Below are 23,817 nucleotides of genomic sequence, written 5' to 3'. Positions count from 1 at the left end.
TTTGGGGAATGGTTAACAACTGATTCAGGTATGAACCAACACATCATTTCTTTCTTTTCCCGACTATTTGAGTCCTTGAGGCCTTCCTTTTCTAAATTTTTGGATTCTATTACTCTTAAAGTTACAGTTGAACAAAATGCTAAACCTTTTTTTTTTTGTTAATTAAGGTGTTCGGGCCAGCTTACGCGCACCTCAACTAATCCTCAGGGAGACTAGCGTAGCAACCCACCGCCACGGTCTCTACTTAAATCGTAAATACACAGATAGAGAATCGAATCTTGGATCGTACACCAATCCACACAATCTTCAATTCGTCCTAACCATCTGAGCAACCCACGTATTGATTGTCTTTGTAAACCAGTCTCTAATAAAGAAATTAGAAAAGCCACCTTTCAGATTGGGGCTCTTAAAGCCCCGGGTATTGATGGTATGTCGGCAAAGTTCTACTAACATTATTGGCATATTGTGGGACCTGATGTCATTGCTACAGTCCAAATATTTTTTAACACAGGCTTTATGTTAAAGGGTTTTAATAGATCTGTCATAATCCTAATTCCTAAACAGAAGGATTTCTGTGATATGACCCATTTTAGATATGTCAGCCTTTGTACTCTGATATATAAAATTATAGCTAAATGCCTTGTGAATCTCCTTCCTAAACTCACTAATCAGCCCTTACCAAAGTAATTTCATTCCTTCTAGGACTATATCTGACAATGTGTATATAGCCCATGAGATTTTTCATCAAATGAAAACAACTTCTTGTAAATATGGTCTAATGGCTTTAAAAATGGACTTAAGTAAAGCTTATGATAATGTTGAGTGGTCTTTCTTGGAATGCATGCTTGGTAAGCTTGGATTTAGTAACATTTAGACTAATTGGGTTATGCAATGCATATCCACTGTTTCCTTTCATGTGCACATTAATGGTTCCATAATAGGTCAATTTTCCCCCTCTATGGAGCTCCGGCAAGGTTGCCCCCCAAGCCCCTACTTGTTTATCTTGTGCCATGAAGCCTTTTCTAACCATCTTATCCAGGCTGAGTTAAGTAAGACTATTTCGGGTATACGTACTAGTAGAAGGGGGCCTCAATTTCTCATTTACTTTTCGCAGATGACTGCTTAATATTTTCTAAAGCAGGGAGAACTGAGGGTCTAACTATTGTAAATCTAGTTAGGGCTATTGCTTAGCATCATAGCAGGAGGTTAATCAAAGTAAATCTTGTATCTTGTTCAGCCCTACGACTAATGTTTCTATTATAAGGGAGGTGCTTTCTACTACTGGTTTTAAGCAAGTTGTGGGCCAGGGTAAGTATTTGGGGATTCCCACTGTTTTTGGGAAGTCTAAGAATGATTTATTTTCCTCTGTTATTAAGAGAGTTCAGAACAAACTTACTAGCTTTTTTGGAAAGAAATCTCTTATCGGTGGCTGGTAAAGAGGTTCTCATTAAATCTGTAGCTACTTCCATTCCCTCTTATCCCATGTCAATGTTTGCTTTTCCTTTTAGTTCTTGTCATAAGCTGAATAGTTTGATTAAAAAATTTTGGTGGAAAAATAGTGATGGTAATGGTGTCTTTTGGATAAAATGGGAAAGCTTGTGTATTAGTAAAAAGTATGGGTTTTAGAGACTTGTCTAGTTTTAACCTTGCTCTCCTTTCTAGGCAATGCTGGCGTATTTTACATAATGAGGATGCTCTCTAGGTCAAGGTCTTCAAAGGGAAATGTTTTCCATCCTCAAACTTCCTTGAGGCCCAGTGCAAACATAGCAGCTATTGGGCTTGGAAAAGTATTCTTAAGGGAAGAGAGGTTCATTTAAAAGGAATTTGTAAAGGTATAGGGGATGGCTCTACTACTTTCATTTATAGGGATCCATGGCTTCCAAATTTACCAGGTGGGTGCATACGTAGTCCTCAAAATGTGCTTAGTATCAATAAAGTTTCAGATTTGATTCTTCAACTTTCAAAGAAGTGGAATATGGATTTAATTAACACTTTGTTTGTACCTGCTGAAGCTAAAGCTATCTCTCAGATTCCTCTTTGTATTTCTAGTAAGTCGGATGGATGGATTTGGAATCCTTCTCTAGCATGCATATTCTCTGTTTGATCTGCTTATTTTTCAGTTTTTTTCCACTTCTATTTCTTTTGCTTCTTCAAGCATAATTGACCCTTTTTGGACTATGCTATGGAAGTTTGATATTCTCCCAAAGATCAAGCTCTTTTTGTGGAGATGTAGCAATGATTCTATGCTAGGGGTATGGCACAATCTGCTCTTTGCCCCTTTGCTCTTCTGAAGCGGAAACCATTCCTCATGCTTTGTTTAAATGCAAGTTTGCAGCAACCATGTGGCTTGCCTCCTCCCTTCGATTTGATCCTTGTGATTTTCAGAGTGATTGTTTTAGAGATTGCTTAAGTTTTTTGTTTGCAAGATTTAGAGATGTTCCTAATTCTCAGCATTTTAATATTGTTTGGTCTTCCATTCTTTGGCAGATTTGGAACGCTCGTAATAAGGCTATTTTCCAGTTTAGTGATCCTCATCTCCATAGCGCAATGTTTGCTATTAATGCTTCAGTAGATGAAGGGTATATTGGCCTCAATGATAGGGCTAGTTCCCATGTTGTTGATGTGACGATCCTACATTCCTACCTCCCCAAACTGCTCCACCTACTGACACCTTTTCTATAGTCTCTGATGGGGCTTGGAGGGCAGCCTCTTCTCGTGGTAGCCGAGGTGTGATTATACGAGACCCGGCTGGTTCTTTTATTGTTGCCAAGTGCAAAATGGGGAATGGTTTTTCTGCAGCACTATGGAGGCTGAAGCTATTAGGGACAGACTTTTATTGGCTGCTAAGCTGAATATTACTTCTATTGCATGCTTCTCAGATTGTCTTGCCGTTTTCCGTACTCTTCTTGGTGTAGAGTCTTCTATTGATTGGGCTACAAAGTCAGTAGTAGATGATACTCTTAGCTTAGTTTCTATTTTTTCGTCTGTTAGGTTCTATCATGTTTCTCGCTTTACTGTTAGTGAGGCAAATTTCTTAGCCAAAGGGGCTCTCAAATTTGAGTTGTCTCGTACTTGGTGGATAAAGCCACCTACTTTTATTGTTTCTTCTGTACTTACCAGAAGGGGTTCTGCCCTTTTAGACTTCTTGGTTTAATAAAATAGATATCCTTAAAAAAAAAAAAAAAAATAGCCCACATTGGTAAATTATGGATCTACATCCTCTCCAACGCGCAATAGGACTATTGGGAGGAACCGATCATGCACCTCAGGTCCACTCAGTCATCTCGATACGCAAATTATTGTTAGATATTTATGGTTATCAGGTCTAGAGAGATCATTATTTTTGTTGGGATCCTCTCCAGCGGCTCCTAGAGAGGCATTCGACGATAGAGGATTTGGATCCTTATTATTCAAATATTTATGGTGCCCAACATGGGTTGGACTCGGCACCAATAACTTATTGAGACCACAATTTATAGCTTGATTAATTCGTTTCATGAATGTTTGCAATTTGTTTGGTTCAATTGGTACGTTTAAAGATTGATTATACCTTGATTATTTTTTGGGGAAATCTATGTTATCTAACATCTAATGGAGTGAGAGTCAAACAAGTGGGTGTAGCACAGTTGGTGAGCAACGAATTTGGTAAGAGCCGAAAACTCGAACGTCCTAAATTCGACTCCCACTAGGCACACCTTGGGCCACTCACACAGGGGCGCTCTTTCATTGCTTTTAGTGAAAGTTTAATGGTTCTCATTAAGGGTGCAACAGGGCTGGGTTGGGCCGAGCTTCTTAAAACCCTAGCCCAACCTTGAGTCCCCTTCACTGTGTCCAAACCAGCCCTGAACTTGACTCAGGGCCACAAAAACCCGCCCTGATTGGCACTGATTTTTCAGAGTTAGGTCGGGACCCTGACCCTAACCCTGGTTTGCCATTAAGGGCCAAGTATACCCTGATCCTGACCCTACAAAATATGAAATAACTAAAAAATAAAAAAATATTCATAATAAAGAGAAAATAAAGAAAAAAGAAAAAAAGAAAAAAAACAAAGTCACAAATTACTTGTCATGAGAACATCTTAAAGCAAGCATTCAAACAATACAAATAACTCCAACTATTATAGTAAACAAAGACTAGATCATCCTAAGAAAGTAAATAATTCAAAAAATTTCAATTATTTGTCATTATAAACAAAGAGATCATCTTAATAAGGCAAACAATCCGAATATCTCAAAACTCTTGTCATGTTAAATAAAGAGGAGAACATCCTAAGAAAACAAAAAAATCAAAGTCAACATCAGGGGAAAAACCAGGGTCGGGTCAGGCCAAAAATCAGGGTAAAAAAATTAGGGCCAAAAGTCAGGGCAAAAAATTAGGGCTGGGTTCAGGGCAAGCCGAAAACATCAACCCTTATTCGTCCTTACCCTGACTCAATGTCAGAAATTTCAGGGCCTGGCTGACCATCAGGGCCAAAATTTTTGGGTCAATACTTGTTCGGGATCAAGGCAGGCCAAGGGTAGGTTCGGGTCGGCCAAACTTGCACCCCTTGTCCTCATTCAACCTCAGTATGACCCGGTCCACGCAGTTGTGGGGTTAGTATGGGCCCGCAAGATTAGTAAAGCTGAAGGCCTGAATACCCATCGATAGCAAAAAAAAAATCAAACAAGTGACCCCTCCCTGGGACTTAGGCGAGTGCTCTATTGCTCTTACGTATTGATGACTGATCGGTCAAATATAAACATTTTTTTTAGTTATCTTGTACCACCATAATTTGAAACATTTTGTGTTATATCACCCTAGTTTACTTATAATATCGAGTGGATTCCTTCTTTTGTAAACAAAATTACACTCAAATCTATTTCGTTAGAGCAATATCATTAAGTGATGATGCAGTGAGGTTGCTATTTTCTAAATGGCAAGTTTGCCATGGAGAATACGGTATTCTCCATCAAATATCTCCCTATTGTCTTCTTCTCCCCTTCTTTTGCTACTTCTTCTACTGAAAAGGGGTCAAATCAAATTATAATTATGTAAGTACCAAATTGTGGCGATTTCAGTTGGGGTTGCGAGTGTCGCGATTGAGATAGGGATACCAGTCTTTTACGAAACTCAAATCGATTTTTTTGAAATTTGGTTGTGGGGGAGGGCAGGGAAACATGGGATGAGGTGGTGGTGAAAGCGACACTGGTCAATTGGGTGTGCCGTGGTGAAAAGAGATAAGTGGCGGTGGTTCAAGCGAAGAAATGCATGGTCATCTTCATTGAATGACTGCGACCTTATTTTCTTCATCTAACGATTGTTAAAATGCTAGTGTGGATGGGTGTGGGAGATTCCATTTATATTGATAGACATAACAGAGTTAAAATGGTATTTTCTAATTCTAAACTAACAGTGCTAGGCTTCATGGATGCGGCTGATATTTAAAAAAAAAAATTAAGATAAGATGGTACAAGATAATTTTGTTTAAATATATATAAATATGTTTGATGCGAGGTTGGATTAAATTGATGAGGACAGATTAAACCTACTGAAATCAATCAGAATCTCATTGCAATGTCACCGGTCAACAGTTGAAATCCCGACTGGGTTTAAAAAATCGAACTGGGACGAAGTCGGTCCCAACTCCCAAGAGCCCTAGAGTCAGCCATTTGATATGAAATTTCACAGATTCAATGGAATATTGGCGTGAATATTCCAATCCAGATCAGTAGGAATCGGGATTGGTCCCGGAATCATCCGATACGAATTGGCATATAACACTGATCTGATTCCGGTTCTTGAAAGTTGAAACCATAGGTGTACAACTGACCAATAACGTCTAAATGGTCGATTTCCCGCGTAAGTTCTAAAACCCTAAATAAGAAGCGGTCTACTCGGGTTAAGCAGCAACCCTAAAACATTCTTCGGTTTTGAAGAAGAAGACGAAGAAGAAGAAATAATGAAGAAGAATCACGGGGAGAACGAAATCTTTGCTTCTTGCTCCTTTTCCTCTATCGGACTTCAATCTTCCGTATGCGAGCAGCTCCGAGGTTCTCTCTCTCTCTCTCTGTACTGTTCTGTAAAATCGTATACTCATTCTTCTAAATTGATTCCAGGAAGTAGGGAGTGTGCGCCACGAATTATATAAAACAAATGGAAATCCTTCTCTTTCGTTCTCCCTGTAAAATTTTTGTTTTTGTAATTCATCTAAATTGGTCCTGACTTCTGACAAGAGAATCCAATTTTGCGTTTCTTCACTGTAATTCTTTACAGAGAGGCTGGGATTTGAAGTTCCGACGCTCGTCCAAGCTCAAGCGATTCCTGTTATTCTCTCCGGACGACATGTGTATCCTCTTTGTTTCTTTTATTTCCCTTAGGGAGTTGAAGTTAGTTATCGTTTTCAGTTTGTGTTATCTCCTTTTTCTTTGTAGATTTGACGGTCAGTTTTATACTTTGACGAAAATTTATTAGACTTGTTAATGCGGCTACTGGCACTGGCAAGACTATTGTTTATCTGGCTCCTATCATTCATCACCTTCAAATGTATGATCCTCGCATTGAAAGAGCTGATGGAACTTTCGGTAGGTGTGGTCTTTCGCAGCAAAACGTTAATTTTCTTTTCTTCTGTTGTAAGACAGAATCTGTATGGATGAGCTTGTTGGTATGGGCTTATTCAGTATGCTCCCATGTCGTTTAAGTCTTCAAGTTTTTGGTTATGGAGTTAAATTTTGCTTTGGTTGCAAGTATTGGCCGTTTATCTCAATTCTCAACTGTTGGTTTGTGGTTGCAAGTATTGGCCGTTTATCTTACCTGTTGGTTTGAACTTAACTACTGGGGCAACATGAGCACTTGTTTACAAATTCAATCCATTGTTTTCTAGTTTATTGCTTTTTTCCTTTGTTCTTCTCTGATAAGCAAAGCTCTATGTGAATTTTGCTTTCAATACATTTAAGTCCAATTTTCTTCTCTTCATTCTTTTGAATATAACTCTTCATTTAACTGAATCATCCAGTGTAATTCATCCCAAAAAACATAAAGAAATGCCCTTAAAAGTGTTATTTTGAATACACATTTGCATTTTTTTGGGGATTTGTGATAACATTATTGAATTTTCATTTTTTCTACTAGCATATTACCTTCAGAGCTAAAATGGACTAGGCTCAATTTGAAAATTTGGGAACAGCGTTGGTGCTTGTGCCAACGCGCGAGTTGTGTATGCAGGTCTACGAAATTCTGCAAAAGCTATTGCACCGTTTTCACTGGATTGTCCCAGGTTACGTAATGGGTGGCGAGAAAATGTCAAAGGAGAAAGCCAGGTTGCGCAAAGGTATAACGTGTAAAGTATTCTATTATTTGGCCTTCAAATTTCCATGTTCCGTGGGGTTTAATTCGTGTGGTTTTTTCTTTTTCTGAAGCATGTTGCTTGGTTTGATGGTAAAAACTTGGGTTGCCGTTGTGAAAATGTAGGTTCAAGCCTCAAGGATGTTCATAGATAAATGCCAAAGTTTAGTACTGACTCTCAGTCCAACACTCTTGGGACCCAGAAAAAGCAGGACTTGCATTCTTTTTTGTTTCCTACATTTGCTTAAGCATGCTATTCTCTAACTTTATCATGAATCTCACTCGCTGAAAAAACTAAAGTTTGGGCATCATCTTAAACTTCGAAGTTTTCACAAATTAAGTCTTTAAGGTGTGCTATTCCATAACCATATGATGCAGTGGCTCTAGAGTGGTTGGACCAATATGACCAGCTTTGAAAACTCAACCTAAACAGAATCGGGCCAACTCGGGTTTTGGGTCTAATAAGGGCTTATGGTAGTTAGAGGGTGGACCTCAGCACAACAGTAAGGTTGCTCCATTGCGACCTTTTGGTCGCTGGTTCAAGTTGTGCAACAGCCTCTTTGTGAAGTGGGGGCAAGGTTGCGTACATTTAACCCTCCTTAGACCCCACAGTTCCAAGACCCTTTGTTAGTAGTTATTTACTTTTGTGGCTTTTTTCCTTTTATTATTTTTATTTGGTTGATAGAGTCTTAGGAGATAGGCTAGTTAGTTTTGAATTCCATTTTAGTTTTAGAATTGGAATAGGAGACTTTCTTTGTTTTCTTTCCTTCTCTTTATATATCTACTTGTATCATCAACAGAGGTTTGGAATGAAAATTATTGGGTTGAGTTTTTATGTTAATGAGTGTGGTGGCATGGCCTGCTGGTCACCGTGTTCTCTCTCTCTTCTTCTTCCTTGTCTTTTTAACCCATCAATCATGCCCCCTTTCCTTCCGTGTGAGCTTTCTTTTTATTACTTTTGTACGATCGATTACTATTTGTTCTTTGTTGGCTGATCCACGAGGGACATTGAGCATCATTAATCAACCTCCAAACTTGGGGTTTGAATTGTGCTCCTAGGGCGAGTTTAACCATAGAATCTGAGCACTAGTTCCATTTCTCCCTTTCTATGAAATTGATTGAGTTCATCCCTAGGGTTCCTCCACTGTCATAATTGGGTTTCGATTTTTTTCATGGGATGGAAAACTAGTGAATGCAAACTTGGTTTTTCAAGTAGCCTTTGCTGTGGTTCGATCCCCATCCCTGGTGTGCCAGATTTCTTAAATCAGGGCATGTTTGTTGTCTAACTCGAATTCCTTTCTTTGCTGGTTCGTTGGACAAAAGTTGAAGGCAACCTTGTCTTCATTCCCTCTCCCATGATAGATCCCCTTTTATTGTGAGTTTTCTATTATTTATGGTTCTGCCTTTCTATTAGAAACTTTGTTTTATTTACGAATCTGCCATTAGCTATTGCAATTGAGTTATTGAATACCCTAGTAGGCCCAAAAGCGAACCGAACAAGGATTTCAAACCACGGTTTCACATCAAGTGGTATCAGAGCGAATTTCCTCTAATTTCTTAACGATGACAAGATCCTCTCATATCACCAGTCCTAATCTCTGCAAGCCATACAAGGAATTACTGGAAACCAACAGATGAGTGAGGCAAAATATGACAAGTTCATGGAAGATACTCAATGTTATCTCACGTTGATTCTTGCTTTTATGAAGAGATTCAAAAAGCGTGTTGAAGGACCATCTATGCCAGATCCTCAGTTCCATACATTACAGATCAAAGATACACCTCACAAATAGCAACTTGAACTAGCTATACCCCAGGATGTCACACGAAAATTTTCTGAGAGGGACTATAGTATCAAGGTTGAGGTTTCTGAGTTTAGTGGTGAAAATAAACTTGAGGAATTTCTTGACTAGCTTACCAAGGTTGAGAGGATTTTCTCTTAAAAATCCTTTGTGGAGGAGTGTAAACTCATCTTCACCAATTTTATTTGGTGTGCATGTTCATGGCGGGATGATGTACCACATTCAAAGTTTGTCAGACAACTTGAACCCATTACCAATTGTGAGGTCATGAAATAGATTCTGAACGGAAAGTTTATTCCTCCTAATTATGATAAGGTGATATTTCATAAATTGCTCAATTTTCAACAAGGCAATAAGGATGTGGATATCTACACAATAGAGTTTCAGAAACTATCTTTAAGGTGCCAACTTCAGGAGATGGACCAACAACGGGTTATGAGATATATTAGTGGACTAAGTACTGAGATCGACTAGAATTGGATAACACTGGTTTCCGTTGATATGTCAACAACTTGTGCCAAGGCAGTTGAAGAGAAGTCCAATTATTGGAAGAATATGATCAAGACTCCTTCAGTTTATGGGCCTCTACCATATACGGAAAAAAAGAAGCTTGAATCTTGCAGAGTGAGAGAAAGAAGCCAAAAGCTAACAGAGGTAGTTATTGGGTGAAAAACATCATATGTCAATACTGTGTCGAGAAGGGTCACTTAGCCAACAAATGCCTAAATAGGATTTTTTTCTGTGAACATAGCAGAGAAGCAATCGACAGAGAAGAATGATGATGATGATATTGGTGATGATTTTGATTTATACCCTTATCCTTTAGATGATGAACTTGTAGCTTACTTTACTAGTCATACATCATTCTCAAACAAACTAGTTAATAGAGCTCCCCTCTTCAGACAGTAAGGTATGCTCCTGCACGTACATCATTCATACAGTTGATACTGAGGCAAAAGCAAATTATTTTTTGCTGAATTTGTTTGAGCACAACCTTCCACAGAAGCAACTCTTCAAGAAGATTCACGTGTGAGGTTTTGGACCTACAGCTCGAGAAGAGGCCAATGTAGTAGTTTGAGTACATCTATAGTTTGGGCTATTACACTACCATGTAGCTTGTTAGTCACCCCATTGGCACACTACGACGTTCTTCTATGGCGACAGTGGTGACAACATGTCGGTATTCCCTATGATGGTACATAGGACAACATCAAGGTGAAGCAAGGTGGCCGTACATATTTAATGATACCACATGCGTTAATAGACATGCCATGTTGGTGACAATCTCCTGCTTCAGTGTCACATCAGCCTATTCTCTCTCTCTCTTCTTAGAGTTATGCTCCCATCATCTACTTCGAGATATGTGCCACCTAATCGACAAATGATATACAAAGGTGTCTTTGGAGCACGACTTAGCTCAACGGAGTATAGTTCTTTTAAGACTGGGAGAGCTAATGCAACTGAGCGTTGGATTATTTAGGGTTACGATGGTACACAAAACAACATCAAGGTTGTAGACCTTATTGTAATCGTTCGACACACTGTCAAGGCGTCCAGGCACAATCAAGGGTCCAAAGCATCAGCATGCCTTATTGGATGCAGGAAAGGCAACCGCTTGTTCACCTGGGTGTCGCCTTGGCCCACGTCGTGGCCTAGGTGGATGCCTTACAGTAGTTTGCTTTGTATTTTTATTTTTTATATTGTATGACATTGGTTCTAATTCTAACTCTCCCTCTCTCTCTCTCTTTCTAATGAATATGTTTATGTTATATCCTATGCTTTGTTTAGTATATGTTGGTTTTCCCATATTAGGTCACAACTATCGTAATTTTATCGTATTGCAATTGATATGGCATCTGTGTTGATTCTTGTCGTAGCACATAAGCATAATTATATCATTTCTATACTACATATAATAAATGCCTAGGTGGGCACCTTGTCACTGAGGTGCTCCTCCACAGCCGTGGGTGATCTAGTCTCCTTGACAACTATGGTTTGACACAGTGCTGTGCTGCAATCTTTAACTGTTGGGTTTGACTCTACATAGATACCAGAAAAGGCTCTATTGTAATTTTCTGGTTGCTTGACATATGCGTACCACATTTTTTGCTGTTAATTTTGTATTCCTGTGTGACATGTGATCATTTGTAGGAATATCCATCCTCGTTGCGACACCTGGACGCCTTTTGGATCACTTAAAGAATACATCATCATTCTTGTACACGAATTTGCGTTGGATGGTCTTTGATGAAGCAGATAGGTACTACAAACCATTGCTTGCTGCAAGTAGTGTTTTGCTGCTGTGTCTCTTACCCTGTGTTATGATGAATTTCATAAATACATCGTTCAGATTCTATATACTCACTCTTTTCAATCGGACAGGATTCTGGATTTGGGTTTTGGTAAAGAAATAGAAGAAATACTTAATATTCTGGGTTCGAGGCAAGGATCTGTTAGAAGGGAGAATGAAAGCTCTAGGTTTTCTGGATTTCAGAGGCAGAACTTGCTATTATCAGCAACTTTGAATGAAAAGGTTAATCATCTAGCTAAGATCACTTTGGATAACCCTCTTATGATTGGTCTCAATGAGAAGAAGAGCTCCTTTGAGCAAAGAAACACATCAACGGGACATATTGGGTCCGTATCTGCTGTGGATGGTCTATCAGAACCTCCAGGCATGCTATTGAATGGTCCAAGTGGAAATTATAACTTACCATCTCAATTAGATCAGAGATATGTAAAAGGTACCATTTGTTGATACAAGTTCGGCAAGATACATTTGTATTCTAGGCATTACCTAATAACTTAATGTCATTTGCAGTTTCCTGTGGTTCACGGCTAGCCGTACTTCTTTCAATTCTTAAAAGTATTTTTGAAAAAGAAGCTTCCCAAAAGGTAAATTGACGCTTCAACTTCTTGGCTGCTTCTTATTTGTTTTACCATGTGAGTTGCTGTTCTTTTTAAAGGTGAATCGATCTTTCTACAAAGGTACATCAACTCTCTCTTGGCTATTATGACCATCACACCAGATGGTCTATCAAAGTGCACTATGATATGATTTTTCTTGTATATTGTGTTGGTTTCCCTGAATGCTCACTTGTGAGGTTGAAATGGCAGTTGCCAACCCGATGAACCATCCTTGTTTATTGGGGATTAGGACTTGATGTTGCAAAAGAAGTTGCTGTGACAGAGTTCCATGGTTAACATGAACTACTAAATTAAATAAAGGGAAGTGGTTCCCTGTCCAGGAGCGGGGGCCTACGCCAGTGCTCCCAGTTTCTCTCTCTCTCCTCCCCCAAACAAAGGGAAGATATGTCTTTTTACATGGGGAGGAGAGATAGACACATGGGAGCAGTGGTGTAGGCCATGCTCCCAGACAGTTGTTTTTCCCTTAAATAAATTAAGTACAAGTCAAAACTAAATTTGGACATGAATTAACAATGTAACTAGCTTTTATTTAATACAAAATCCATTGTACTCAACTTAAAATACTAAAAGTACCACTTTGACAGTTGGATCCTTAGAAGAGGGGATTTTTCAGTATCTCCAAAAATATGAACCTGACGGGTAGCCTTTTTTGAAAGTAAACCATCTAGCATGGTAGATGCCATGGAGAGTTGCATGTATGAAGTATCTGAACACCTTTTCTATATTATTTTTGAGAGAAAAAGCGCTGCCAGGCTGCGTAGCGTATGCTAGTGCCTGTGTTTATCTCTCTCCTCCCTCCTATGAAATGACATATCTGCTCCCTATTATGGGGTGAGAGAGTGACACAGGGAGGCACTAGTGTACTATTTTTAATGAATTTTGTGAATGGTAAGCAGTTAAAACTATGAGAATTTTGCAAAGTTTCATTTATCATATTCTATATCCCATAAGACAGGTTTCATTAAGGTTGTCTACTCCCACAATAACATCAACAATAAAGGCTAATATCCATGGTCTGGAAACTTTGTTTTTATTCCTTGACTAGTTTAAGATCATAGCTTGTCCTACCTGTCCAGACTGTTTATGCTGACCAGTTTTCAATTTGAAAACTTCTAGACTTTAAATAGTCAAATTTACTTACAATATCATTTTACAGATTGTGGTGTTCTTCTCAACATGCGATGCAGTAGATTTTCACTATTCACTCTTTAGCGAGTTCCAGTGGCCAACTGATTCAAAGCCTGAAGTTGTCCAGAAGCAGCTGTTTGTCAAGTGCAGAACTTTCCAGTTGCATGGAAACATGGAACACAAGAGTCGTAGGAACATATTTCAGGGGTTCAAAGCAGAGAAATCAGCTCTTCTTTTGTGCACAGATGTTGCTGCGAGAGGCTTGGATTTTCCTGAAGTTAGATACATCATTCAGTATGACTCTCCAGGGGAGGCTACTGACTATGTGCATAGGTATTAATAGACTCTTGGGAATTTCTTAACCTTCTTCTGGCTGGGATTTATTGCCAAAATCTGTCCAGACATAGGATTATGTCAACGGATTATGGATCATATGCAGACAAGCCCTTTGTATATTAGATATGCATTAAAACAGAATTTAATATTAATCAAAGGTTCAAACCAGCAAACTAAACAGAGAATCAATTCAGCTTTAGCTTATGGTTTACAGAATTAATAGGATTTCAGATTGTGAGAAGCACAATTCCTTTGGCTTCAGGTCTTAAATCAGGGAAATAGAGTAACAGAAAACCAAATCCGCTATTAATTTCCTGCTAACAGAATGGAAGATTGAATATTTTGACCTGTTACTGCCCAACCAGATCACAGGAAACCTCCTTAATGCTTGCAATGGATCTGGACAGAGAAAAGATAAGAAAGAAGTTGCAGAAATTATTATTTTTTTTTTTTTGGGGGTGGGGTGGTAGAGAGAGGTAGAGAGAACACTCTGTTCTCAAATAAAATATTGCAGACTCTATTCACTCTCCAGTTGGGGTTTTACAACTCTCTAAATTAGAAACTAAGAAAGGAAACTAAAGTTTCACTTGACTTGGACTTCCTAACAGTAATAACAAGGCTTATATAAGACTTTAAAAATAATAAACTACTAGCCTAGCTGAATCGCTCAACCAGACTGGGCCCCACAACACAGCTTGGTGTAGATAGGGCTGTCAAAAGGACGAACTGACCAAACCATGGTTCAGTTCTGTTCCACGTCTGGACCTGGTTTAGTCCAATTCTGGGCCAGCTTTGCAGCAAGAGTACCAGGCCCTTTTGGGCCATCGAACCAGCATAGGATCCCTGTTTGCTTGCCGTATTTTTGTCCCATATGAAGACTTCTAGAAGCCTACAGCAAGCCTCCGTCAATCCAGCCAGCTACTGAAGCTTAAGTTTCTATTTCTTTCTCCTGCTGAGCTGTCACACTGCTGTTCCCTTTGTCTTAGTGGTTTGACCAGTCAGCTACCAGTTGGAGTGTGGAGGAAGCCTTCTAGAATACCATCCAACTGTCCCACAGATTGGAAAGTAGAAGCTTCGAGGAGTCGTCCAGCAGCTGCCCATCAAATTCAGCAAGTAGTTTAGGATTAGTTTCCTTTTTCTCTTGTTGACAAGTTAGTTTCTATTTGGTTTCTTAGGTTAGTTTCCATTTTACACTTGCTTGGTTAACAAGTACTTTACCGTTAGGAAAGTTGATTAGTTTCTATTTTTAGGTCAGTTTCCTTTTTAGTTACTTTCTAATTGTAAGCTAAATTCAGTCCTATAGATGGAGTTGCTGTAATCGATGGAAATTAATGAAGAATTGAAGTTTGAATTTGAGTGTTAACTCATGGCTGGGATAGCTGAAGCTTGAGAGGGTGAGATTCCTATACCTGAGGGGTGAGATGCCCAAAACCTAACCTTCTTCTTCCGCCTTCTCAACCCCCCCATTGATTTCTCTTTTCTTCCTGCTTTAATTTTCTGTTTTAACCTTTGTGAGAGTGTTCTGAGAGATGATTGCAGCTCATTGGAGCACAGGAGATCACCATCGAAGCAGCTTTGAAGACAGCCCAGAGAAGGAATCGATTTCAGCAAGGAGACGGGGTTTTGGCCTAGATTGATTTCCTCAAGAACTCACAAACTAACAGCCGACTTTTGGAACCCTTTTAGGGTTTTATTGAGGACGCTAGGGAGGTCACTCGGCCAGAAGTTTAGGGCCATCCGAGGCCCCACCTGCCAACCGCAGGTTTTCTCCCCCAGCAGCTGTGAAGCCCTCTTCTGTCCTGGACCGTTGCTGATTGTCTGTCTGCCTCCAGATGTGATTACAGCCATCTTTTGGGAATCATTTGACAACATCAGTAGCCTCATTCGACCAAGATTTGAGGTACCCCTGGACCCTAATTTGTGAGTCCTAAGGTATCTCAATTCAGCCCAGAATTTCAGTTTGTGATATTATTTTGAATCCTAAGTTTGAGCTGGATTCTGAGATTTGGGTTGGAGTTCTGATCATCAACCAGGTTTTTTTACCTGGTGTATACCACCTTACATCACAACTAGCTATTAATTACTTGAAGGAAATGATGCGATCTGAAAATTTAGATTATGGATATCATCTGCAAGAAGGCCCAATAATCAAATATATGATCAAAATAGAGATAAAGGAAGCAACTGCATTGATAAGGGTAAGAAATTAGATCAATGGAAGGGAAGGGAAAAGAGATGAGATCAATCTTCTTGGGAGGAGAAAAAAGATAATATAAGAGAAGAGAAGAAATTAAGTTTGGGATATCATTCACCCAAAAAAAAGTTTGGGATCTCAATCCCGTATGCATCTCTCAATAGCACCAAAACTCTTAAAAGAAACTCATATTATTTACTCAAATCGTCTCTAATTGATGGGGGATGTATTACTTATATGAAGACCTTAAAATCCTTGACTCATAAAGGGCTTCTAATCACTTCAATACACTCAATAAAAAAAATAAACGCAAACCAGAATTCTATCTAACTATGTAAGTATCACAATCTAACTCAAACACTCAACTTAACTACTAATCCCGTGAACTAACATTATCCCCACTTTATGGGCTTATAAAATATGACCAGTACATGAATTATCCCAAAAATAAGATGCCCAAGGTCCATAGAACCCAGCCATGGACCAAAATAAAGTCTTTTGAACCCTGATTGACCCAATTGGGACTATCTTAACTGCACCAGGAAATGTTAAGAAACCTCACATGCTCTATAAGAAGAAAAAACTAATTATGCATTCTGTCTATCATATCGATACAGCCAATCCAATGCTACTAAATGGTCTTTAGTCAAGTTGTGGATTTGGAGGGGAAACAGCCTTGAATTGTGTTTCTAATGAGTTATGCTTGAAAGTTTTGGAGCCATGGTTTATTATATATATATATATATATATATTCAATGTTTGGTTGGAAACTCATAGTTCATTATATCAAAATTATATTTCATCCTTCTTATATGTGCTTTGAACTTCTCTTGAAATGTTTTGAATGCAATTTTATACTTTTGCTTGATTGTGTGAAAAGTAACCTGCACTTTCTTGCATTGCAATTTATGGTTGGTGCTCTTGTATATAAGTATCTTCTCTAGTCTCGCAAACAACCTGCTTTGACCTGCACCCGCTTCAGCCCAGGGTGGTCAAACTGGTGTCGCTGTGACCTGGCCGTATAAACAGGTCAGTGGCAGGCCAGGTTTCAGAACATCGGGTTTGTGTTGCTCACTACCTATTGTAGCACTGGTCAGTTATTCCTTGTTGTTCCCTTTCAGCTTTTTTACTTTGGTAGTATTTGTGGTACTGCAGGCCATGAGTTTTTGTGCACTTTGTGGCCCCTTGTCCCTTGAAAGAAAAATGATGTGTCCATATATGCCAATCATGTAATGGACTTGAGGATTATCTGAACGTAAGATAATGCTGGCAAACCTAACCACACGGCAATTTTTTTTCTCCCCACCCTGCTCTTCTGTTCTGTTTAGACTAGGGTCATCTATGAGCATCTATTGTGACAAACAACTCAGTAGGGCCTGCTGGTTCCACTATCCCATTGACAGAAGCCTGTGTTCTCCATCAACTCATTCTTCTTGGTTTGTGCTTGCTTAAACCATTGTATGTGCAGGGTTGGTAGAACAGCTCGGTTGGGGGAAAGAGGAGATTCATTGTTATTCCTACAACCAGTTGAAATGGATTATTTGCAGGAACTGCAGGATCATGGTGTGTCACTGAAGGAGTACCCCCTGCTCAAGGTCCTGGACAGTTTTCCCTTGCATGGACACAAGCACCATGTCAAGAAGTTTGTTTCTTTGGAGATGCATCCATGGGTGCTATCTCTGCAAAAGGCACTTGAATCCTTCATCTCGACAGAGGTAAAGCTTTCTTATGACATTTTTATTAGTTCTTAAGCTTGATCTTTTACTGCTATTCTCAAGTTCCAATGGATAATCTGCCAGTAAACTGGACTTTTTCAACCTCTAAAAAGAGCAACCCAGTGCACGAGGCTCCCACTATTGCAAGGTCTGGGAGGGACAACTATACGCGACCTTACCCCCTGTTTCTCAGAAGAGGCTGTTTCCAAGTTTTGAACCTGTGACCAACCTGTTGCGATAGTGCAACTTAACCGTTGTGCCACAAGCTTGCCCACTAGACCTTTTCAACTTATACTGACTGTAATTTGGGTGTAGATAATAAACTGACTTGCAAGTTCTAAAAATATGTGACTTGCCTTTGTTGTTCACAATCTACTTCTGGATGCAAATTTTCTCTTTTTTCCTCATTTTTAAAATAAGGCAGTAATGATGAAGATAAGTCACTTAAATAGTTTATTTTATTGGAAATAAGCCTTGGGTTGGGTTTTGTAGGTGTTGGGTCATGGGCGTTTGATCCAATGGGTTTTCTTTGTGATGGGCCACTTTAATGGGCCTAAAATATAGGTAGAAAGTAAGAAAACGAAATTTTCTTCATTAGTTTAGTTAGAATCATAATATTGATATGATTTGTTGCTTTATTTAAGTCAACTCCATGTTGGAGTCTTAAGCTGTCTTTTAGGAGTCCTAATAAGAGTCCAATTATGTCTTTTGTTAGTTAGTGAACAAAGTTAATGTCCTATGTTAAGTAGGTTTCTAATTTCAGTTGTTTTATATTTTGAGTCCTAGTATGTGTTGGAGTCCTTAACCTCTACATAAAGAGGCATTGCTATAACTCAAGACAATTATTATTTTTAGAAATTTTCTCTTGCTGTTTGCAAAGATTTGCCTGAGATATGTTTTGTCCATCAGCTATGAGAGTTGATAGCCATTCCCTACCTCCATTAGAGCTGCTGTTTAGGTCATTCCATATCTGAAATCAAATCTATTTTCATTACCTATTTAGGCTACTGATATTGGATTAATTTACATCTGAAATCAGTGATCTAGCTCTCCTTTCTGAATCCTAATTTCTGTGATTAAATTACTGTTTTACCCCTTCACTAGAGTTGTCAGAATTCCTACATAATCTGGAATTTATTCTCTGTTTTTGATCCTGTTTGGTACTGTTTTATTCCTTTAAATCAGTACTACATCAAGTAATGTAACACCTTTTTTTTTCCCAGTTAAATTGACTTCCTCTGTTTCTCTTACTTTCAAACCAAAAACCATCTTTTTAATCATCTGTTCTTTTTTCCTTACAGAAATTATAAAATAGAGCAGTTGAACTCCCAAATCAAATAAGGATAGAGTGATAAACTATGATTCCCAATTCGGAAACCCCCCTGCTGAATCACGTCTCTACACATGGACATAGATTTGGCCATGGATGTGGCACTGATTTGTTGGGATCTGACATCCTATTTCTTTTGCTTTTTTTATTCTTGAAGGCTCCCGATGCAGTTAAATGCTGGGTTAGATACGTGTTGTGCTTATTTGTTAGGGTTACTTTGTAATTGCCTTTTTTGTTTATTTATAATAGAGCTGGGAATTAGTTACGTAAGCTTATTCAGTTTCTTTTTCTAAAGTAGTTTCCTACTTGATTTCAGTTTCTATTTTCCAATTATGTAAAAAATTAGATGTTTTTATATTTAAATAGCCATGTAATTCCATTGACTGAAAAATTACTGGAATGAACGAAATTATGGAATGAAATTTTTTTTATTATGTTGTGGCCAAGAGCTGTGGGTGCGCAAGTACTATCTTCCCTCTCCTCTGACCACCTCTTGTATTTCAGGTGTGATTACCCCTACCCTCGCTTTTATTCCCTTCATTACACCCCTTTTATTTTCATTTTCTTCTTCTAATTCTTCCCTATTGTTATCTGGTTATTCTTTATTTTCTACTACTATTCCCTTCTCTACAGCTGTGGGCATTATTTGTCCCATAATAGGTCCCACTCTTCTACCCTTTCCTGAAATTAACATGAATTTAAAGAAGTGAGTTGTTACCATACTTGGGTAGTCTGAAATCTTGGGCGAAGAATGCCCTACTCTAGGCTACGTAATCCCTAGAAGTTCGTATCCAACAGAGACTCTTATCATGAGTTGTCCATTCGAGATCAAATCTGACCTCTTAGCTACTACCTGGGTTGATTTTAGATATTTCTTATCGTTTTCCAGATTTTTTTTTCCGAGTGGTCTTTGTGTGGGTTTCAGAGTTCAATGGGTTAGGGATTCCTAAATTTTCATGAAGTTTGGATGAATATTTTTGGGTGCTGGCTTGATCTGAAGAAACCATAGTTCGAAATCTCGCTGAAATTTCGGTATTTCGGCTTTTTTTTTCCTGGTCGAAACGAAATAAGGCATGAATCAATGTGTACCATATTTCGGTCGAAATTTCGGTATTTCGGCTGAAATTTTGGTATCTTGCCAAAACGATACATTCCATGCCTTATAAATACAACATTTCGTTGAGATAGAGTTGAAGTTTTGTTGAGTTTGGTATCGTTTTAGTATCTCGCTGAAATTTCAACTCTGTCTCGCCTGTCTCGGTGGTTTCTCAAGGCTACCTACTTTGGTTGTCAGCAAAGGCTAAAAGATATTAAGAATGACCAGGAAAATATCCGCCTCTTACTACCCTACTCTCAATGGGTATTTTGTAAGGGAAAGAGAAGATTTCCCATTTTATGGTAATGTTGAGCCATGGTTTGATGAAACCATCGTAAAGATGCAACATGGATTTGAGGTGTTCTTTCAAGATGAGTTCGAATGGGTGACTCAAGAGGTAGAACAACAACAAGCCAAGAAAAGAGAACAAGACAACTACATCACTGGAATAGTGGAAGTAGCATTAATTGAAGATGGGTTCTCCTCTAACAACCCTACAACACTAATCCAGTCGAAAGAAGTATCGAGCCCCTGAGTCCTCCTGAAGAGAGAGTGGGAAAAGAAGGTAAGACTCATCTAGAGTTTGCAACTTTCCACTGATTTGAAGAGCCACATCTGTTCATTTCTGCAAGAACCATAAGCTCAAGAGCTACATGTGCTCAAGCCCAGACCCTTTCGAGGAAGGACTATATATGCAAAGCAAAGAAGAGCACAAAGAATGATAATCTGCATGCATTGTACCTGAATCAACTGCAACAGGAAGACCCGTGATGGTGGTCAAAGATGTGACCAAGGAGTAAGGATGGCCTCAATCAGTAGGTATAAAAAGTTGGACTTTATAGAAAGGGGATTGAGTAGTCTCCACCAATCCTCACCCCTTAAGAAATTTGGCTTTAGAGAATATGAAATAGATTAGCATATATTTGTGAAGAAACAAGCACCTATCAAAGAGAACAATGTCAGCACCACTAAAGAGATATCAACGACCTTCCTAGAAGAAGAAGAAGGCTCTCTGCCGCATTGCTCATCCATCGAGCCATTGACCCACTCCTGAATTGGACAAGCATTGGGGAGAGCTTCTAGTTTACTCATGCTACTGAGTCAACTAGCCTAGATATCACTGATAAAAGCATCAAGTCAGTCGTCGAGTCTGTAGTCGAATCTGTTGTCCAATCTTCCGTTTATCATTATGAGTCGGCCTTCTCTCTCGAGGAAAGTTCAGAGTCCGTGTATGTTGAGTCTGTTACTCCTTTCATGAATGAAACTTCTGATTCTGAGTATGACTTGCCTTTTTTTTTTTGATAATGATCTTAATAAATATTAATGTTGGTAAAATTTCCAGAATAGTTCCGCTGCCAAACGAAGGTGCAACTCTAAAACAATGTCATATTCTAATATTTATGCATTTTTATGTTCTAAGTATGTTTATTAACCTTAAAATAAGCTACCCACCAAGTTTCAGATCAAAATATGGCCGTTTGACCACCGAAACGGTCAACCGAAAAAAAAATAAAAAAATACACCATCTTGGCGAAATCTCACCGAAATTTTGGTATTTCGCTGTTTCTGAACCCACCGAAACATTGAAACGAAACAAAATTTTGAACCTTGGAAGAAATCCCAACCCCATCACTCTTGCTGTTTCTATCTAGTGGTAAGGGACTAACCTCCCGTAGAAGTAGCTTTATAACTTGATTTATGTACGAGTTTTGGGCCTAATGCTAGAGAAGAAAATGGTGCCGTCGTCCAAGTTGACCCACAGATTGGGCTACTTCACTACCAGGTGTCTTGCCTAGTTAGCCCCTTAGCGCATTGGTTTGGATTTTCTTATCCTCCAACTGTCAATAAGGTGCTGGTGTAGGGTAGTGTGGGATATTCCATTCCACCCTGGCAGCTCAGATAACATTTTTCGTATCTTTTTTTTTTTTTTTTTTAATTTAAATTTATAATTGAACTTTGTCGCCTTCAATTCATATCTGCCCTGATTGGTGTGTGTGTGCGTGTGCGTGTGCGTGTGTGTGTGTGTGTGTGTTTCTTTTTATTTTTTACGTGGGCAAAAGTAGAATAAGATCTTCCTGGTGGAAGTCTTTTAACGGATTTAAAATTCTGAATGTGCTGAATGGTCCAAGTCTTTTGGTAAGTCGACTTATCTCATGTTTCTCGCTTTTCTGTGGAAATAGCAGATCTATTCAACTAAACGAAAAAAAAAAGGAGGGGGTGAGAAAAAAAACTGAATGTCCTGCGTAGGTCCTCGTAACTCCTTTTCAGACATCCTACTGTCTGAGCAATGGTTATTGTCATCTATGAAACTTCACCAACCTGAATCTCTGCTTTAAAACCATGACTTTAATGATTCAACTTTTCATAATTTTAACATTGTGTTTATGTTGGTTGTTTCAGTCAAAGATGAAGCAGCTGGCCAAGGATGCATTTTGCTCATGGATCCGTGCTTACACAGCACACCGTGGTGACCTAAAGAGGATATTTATAATGAAGAAATTACATTTGGGACATGTGGCAAGGAGTTTTGGATTAAAAGAACAACCCTCTTTGGTCGGAAGATCATTCCAGATGCAAGCTAAAAAAAGGAAGAGAGATCAGAAACCGAAATGGATGTCGAAAAGGAGGAAGGGCAGCCAGTGAAACTTGAAAACAGGAGAGTTTTTCATCCATCAAGGCCTAGCCATTTGCTTAGGCATCTGGCTGGTCCACAAGTGTATATGAAAGAGGCTTTTTTTAGCAATCTATACAGAAGCAAAATCTGATATATTTATGCCATCTCTGAGAATCAAATGCATGACGAACATGGTTAAATGCTGTGTTTTGCGGGGATGGTTGATGGACTATTAATGGAGGTGGAAGCTGAATCCGGGCCATTGAAATGGCCTGTTTTAGCCTGCTTTCGGTTATATGTTCTTTCCAAATAATGAACTAGTGGCGAACTCTTTCGCCGCTTTATTTTGTGAGATAAGAGTTCTAAAAGAAGTGGCAACTGTAAAATTTTTAACAAAGCTGAAACTCATCGAGGTATTGTGGTCCATCTTTTATGTACATTCAGCTGAGATTTTTGGTACTCATGGAGCCTAAATTTGGAGAAGCAAACATTTGTTTCTATGAAAATCAGTTAATATGAACCCTACCTCTTGGATTTGATGCATCTGTCTTTTTGGAATCTAATTAAGGATGGCAACAAATTTACCTTGGTTTTTATGTAGAGGATTATTCAACTTGATGTCGTCAAGTCTAAAATCGATATGGATTATACCCTATGATCATTGTCTATTTCCTGCATTTACAGAGTCATTCTGCTCTAGGAGATAACTACTGTGGAAGAAGTGTTCCAACATTCCAGTAGGTCTGAAAGAAGACGCGAGGATTCTCAGTCCTCTGCTCTACCAGCTGAGCTATCCTGACTATTTCTGACACATCGTCTTCATTCTACTAGAGTTCTTGGGTCTATGTCAATTAAAGGACTGAAAAAACATTACAAAGTCTTACCCAGGCCCTGGAAATTCTTGGATCTTCAAAACACCGTCTTTGCTCAAAGGATACAAGACACCCATATGCTTTAGCACCTGATGCAACGACAGGCACTAGTTTGACTTGGGGGGGGGCGGTGATTTGGTGGCGGTAGGCAGCAAAGTCTCTTTGTTACCTACATCGCCAGGTAACCATCAGGACCTGTTGCTTTTCATCCTTCTATTTGAGAGGCTGCTTGTCCGTTTTAAAAAGCCAGGGTGACTTCTACTTGTGACACACCAGTCCACTATCAGACGTCGTGTGACACGATCTCATACTAAACGAAACGACTAACCCTTATATGATCACCCTCTGCATCCTTCTTTCCGGGTGACTCACGTCTTTCGGGCAATCAACTTGCACTTATAAAGGTGTTAGATGTTGATTTGTGTACATGTGTCATGTGGTATCGGGTCTTTCAGCAACTTCTCTCTCTGGTCAATGTCATT

General features: G+C 39.0%; 1 protein-coding gene and 1 long non-coding RNA gene across 2 annotated transcripts; both read left to right on the top strand.

The window, feature by feature from the left end:
* The first annotated feature begins 1,383 nt into the window (after positions 1–1,383).
* On the top strand, positions 1,384–3,169 carry LOC122061234. Its single transcript, XR_006134603.1, has 2 exons — positions 1,384–1,892; positions 2,488–3,169. It is a non-coding gene; the product is annotated as an uncharacterized LOC122061234 (long non-coding RNA).
* A 2,651-nt stretch (positions 3,170–5,820) lies between these two features.
* Positions 5,821–23,006, top strand: LOC122066624 (DEAD-box ATP-dependent RNA helicase 17). Its single transcript, XM_042630454.1, has 10 exons — positions 5,821–6,029; positions 6,253–6,325; positions 6,451–6,560; positions 7,163–7,306; positions 11,274–11,382; positions 11,505–11,866; positions 11,944–12,017; positions 13,207–13,511; positions 17,177–17,423; positions 22,250–23,006. The coding sequence occupies exons 1-10, from the start codon at positions 5,939–5,941 to the stop codon at positions 22,490–22,492; spliced, it is 1,758 nt and encodes a 585-aa protein (XP_042486388.1). The 5' UTR covers positions 5,821–5,938; the 3' UTR covers positions 22,493–23,006.
* The last annotated feature ends 811 nt before the right edge of the window (positions 23,007–23,817 follow it).

Source organism: Macadamia integrifolia, chromosome 2, assembly GCF_013358625.1.
Source record: "Macadamia integrifolia cultivar HAES 741 chromosome 2, SCU_Mint_v3, whole genome shotgun sequence".
Taxonomy (NCBI): Eukaryota; Viridiplantae; Streptophyta; class Magnoliopsida; order Proteales; family Proteaceae; genus Macadamia; species Macadamia integrifolia.
Note: the sequence above shows the minus strand (reverse complement) of the source record. Positions and strands in the feature narration are given on the sequence as shown.

Excerpts from the sequence above, each read along its gene's own strand:
- LOC122066624 (XM_042630454.1), top strand. The coding sequence starts at position 5,939 with ATGAAGAAGAATCACGGGGAGAACGAAATCTTTGCTTCTTGCTCCTTT. Across the intron at positions 6,030-6,252 it reads CGTATGCGAGCAGCTCCGAG|AGAGGCTGGGATTTGAAGTT; the intron begins GTTCTCTCTCTC and ends AATTCTTTACAG. Across the intron at positions 17,424-22,249 it reads AATCCTTCATCTCGACAGAG|TCAAAGATGAAGCAGCTGGC; the intron begins GTAAAGCTTTCT and ends TGGTTGTTTCAG.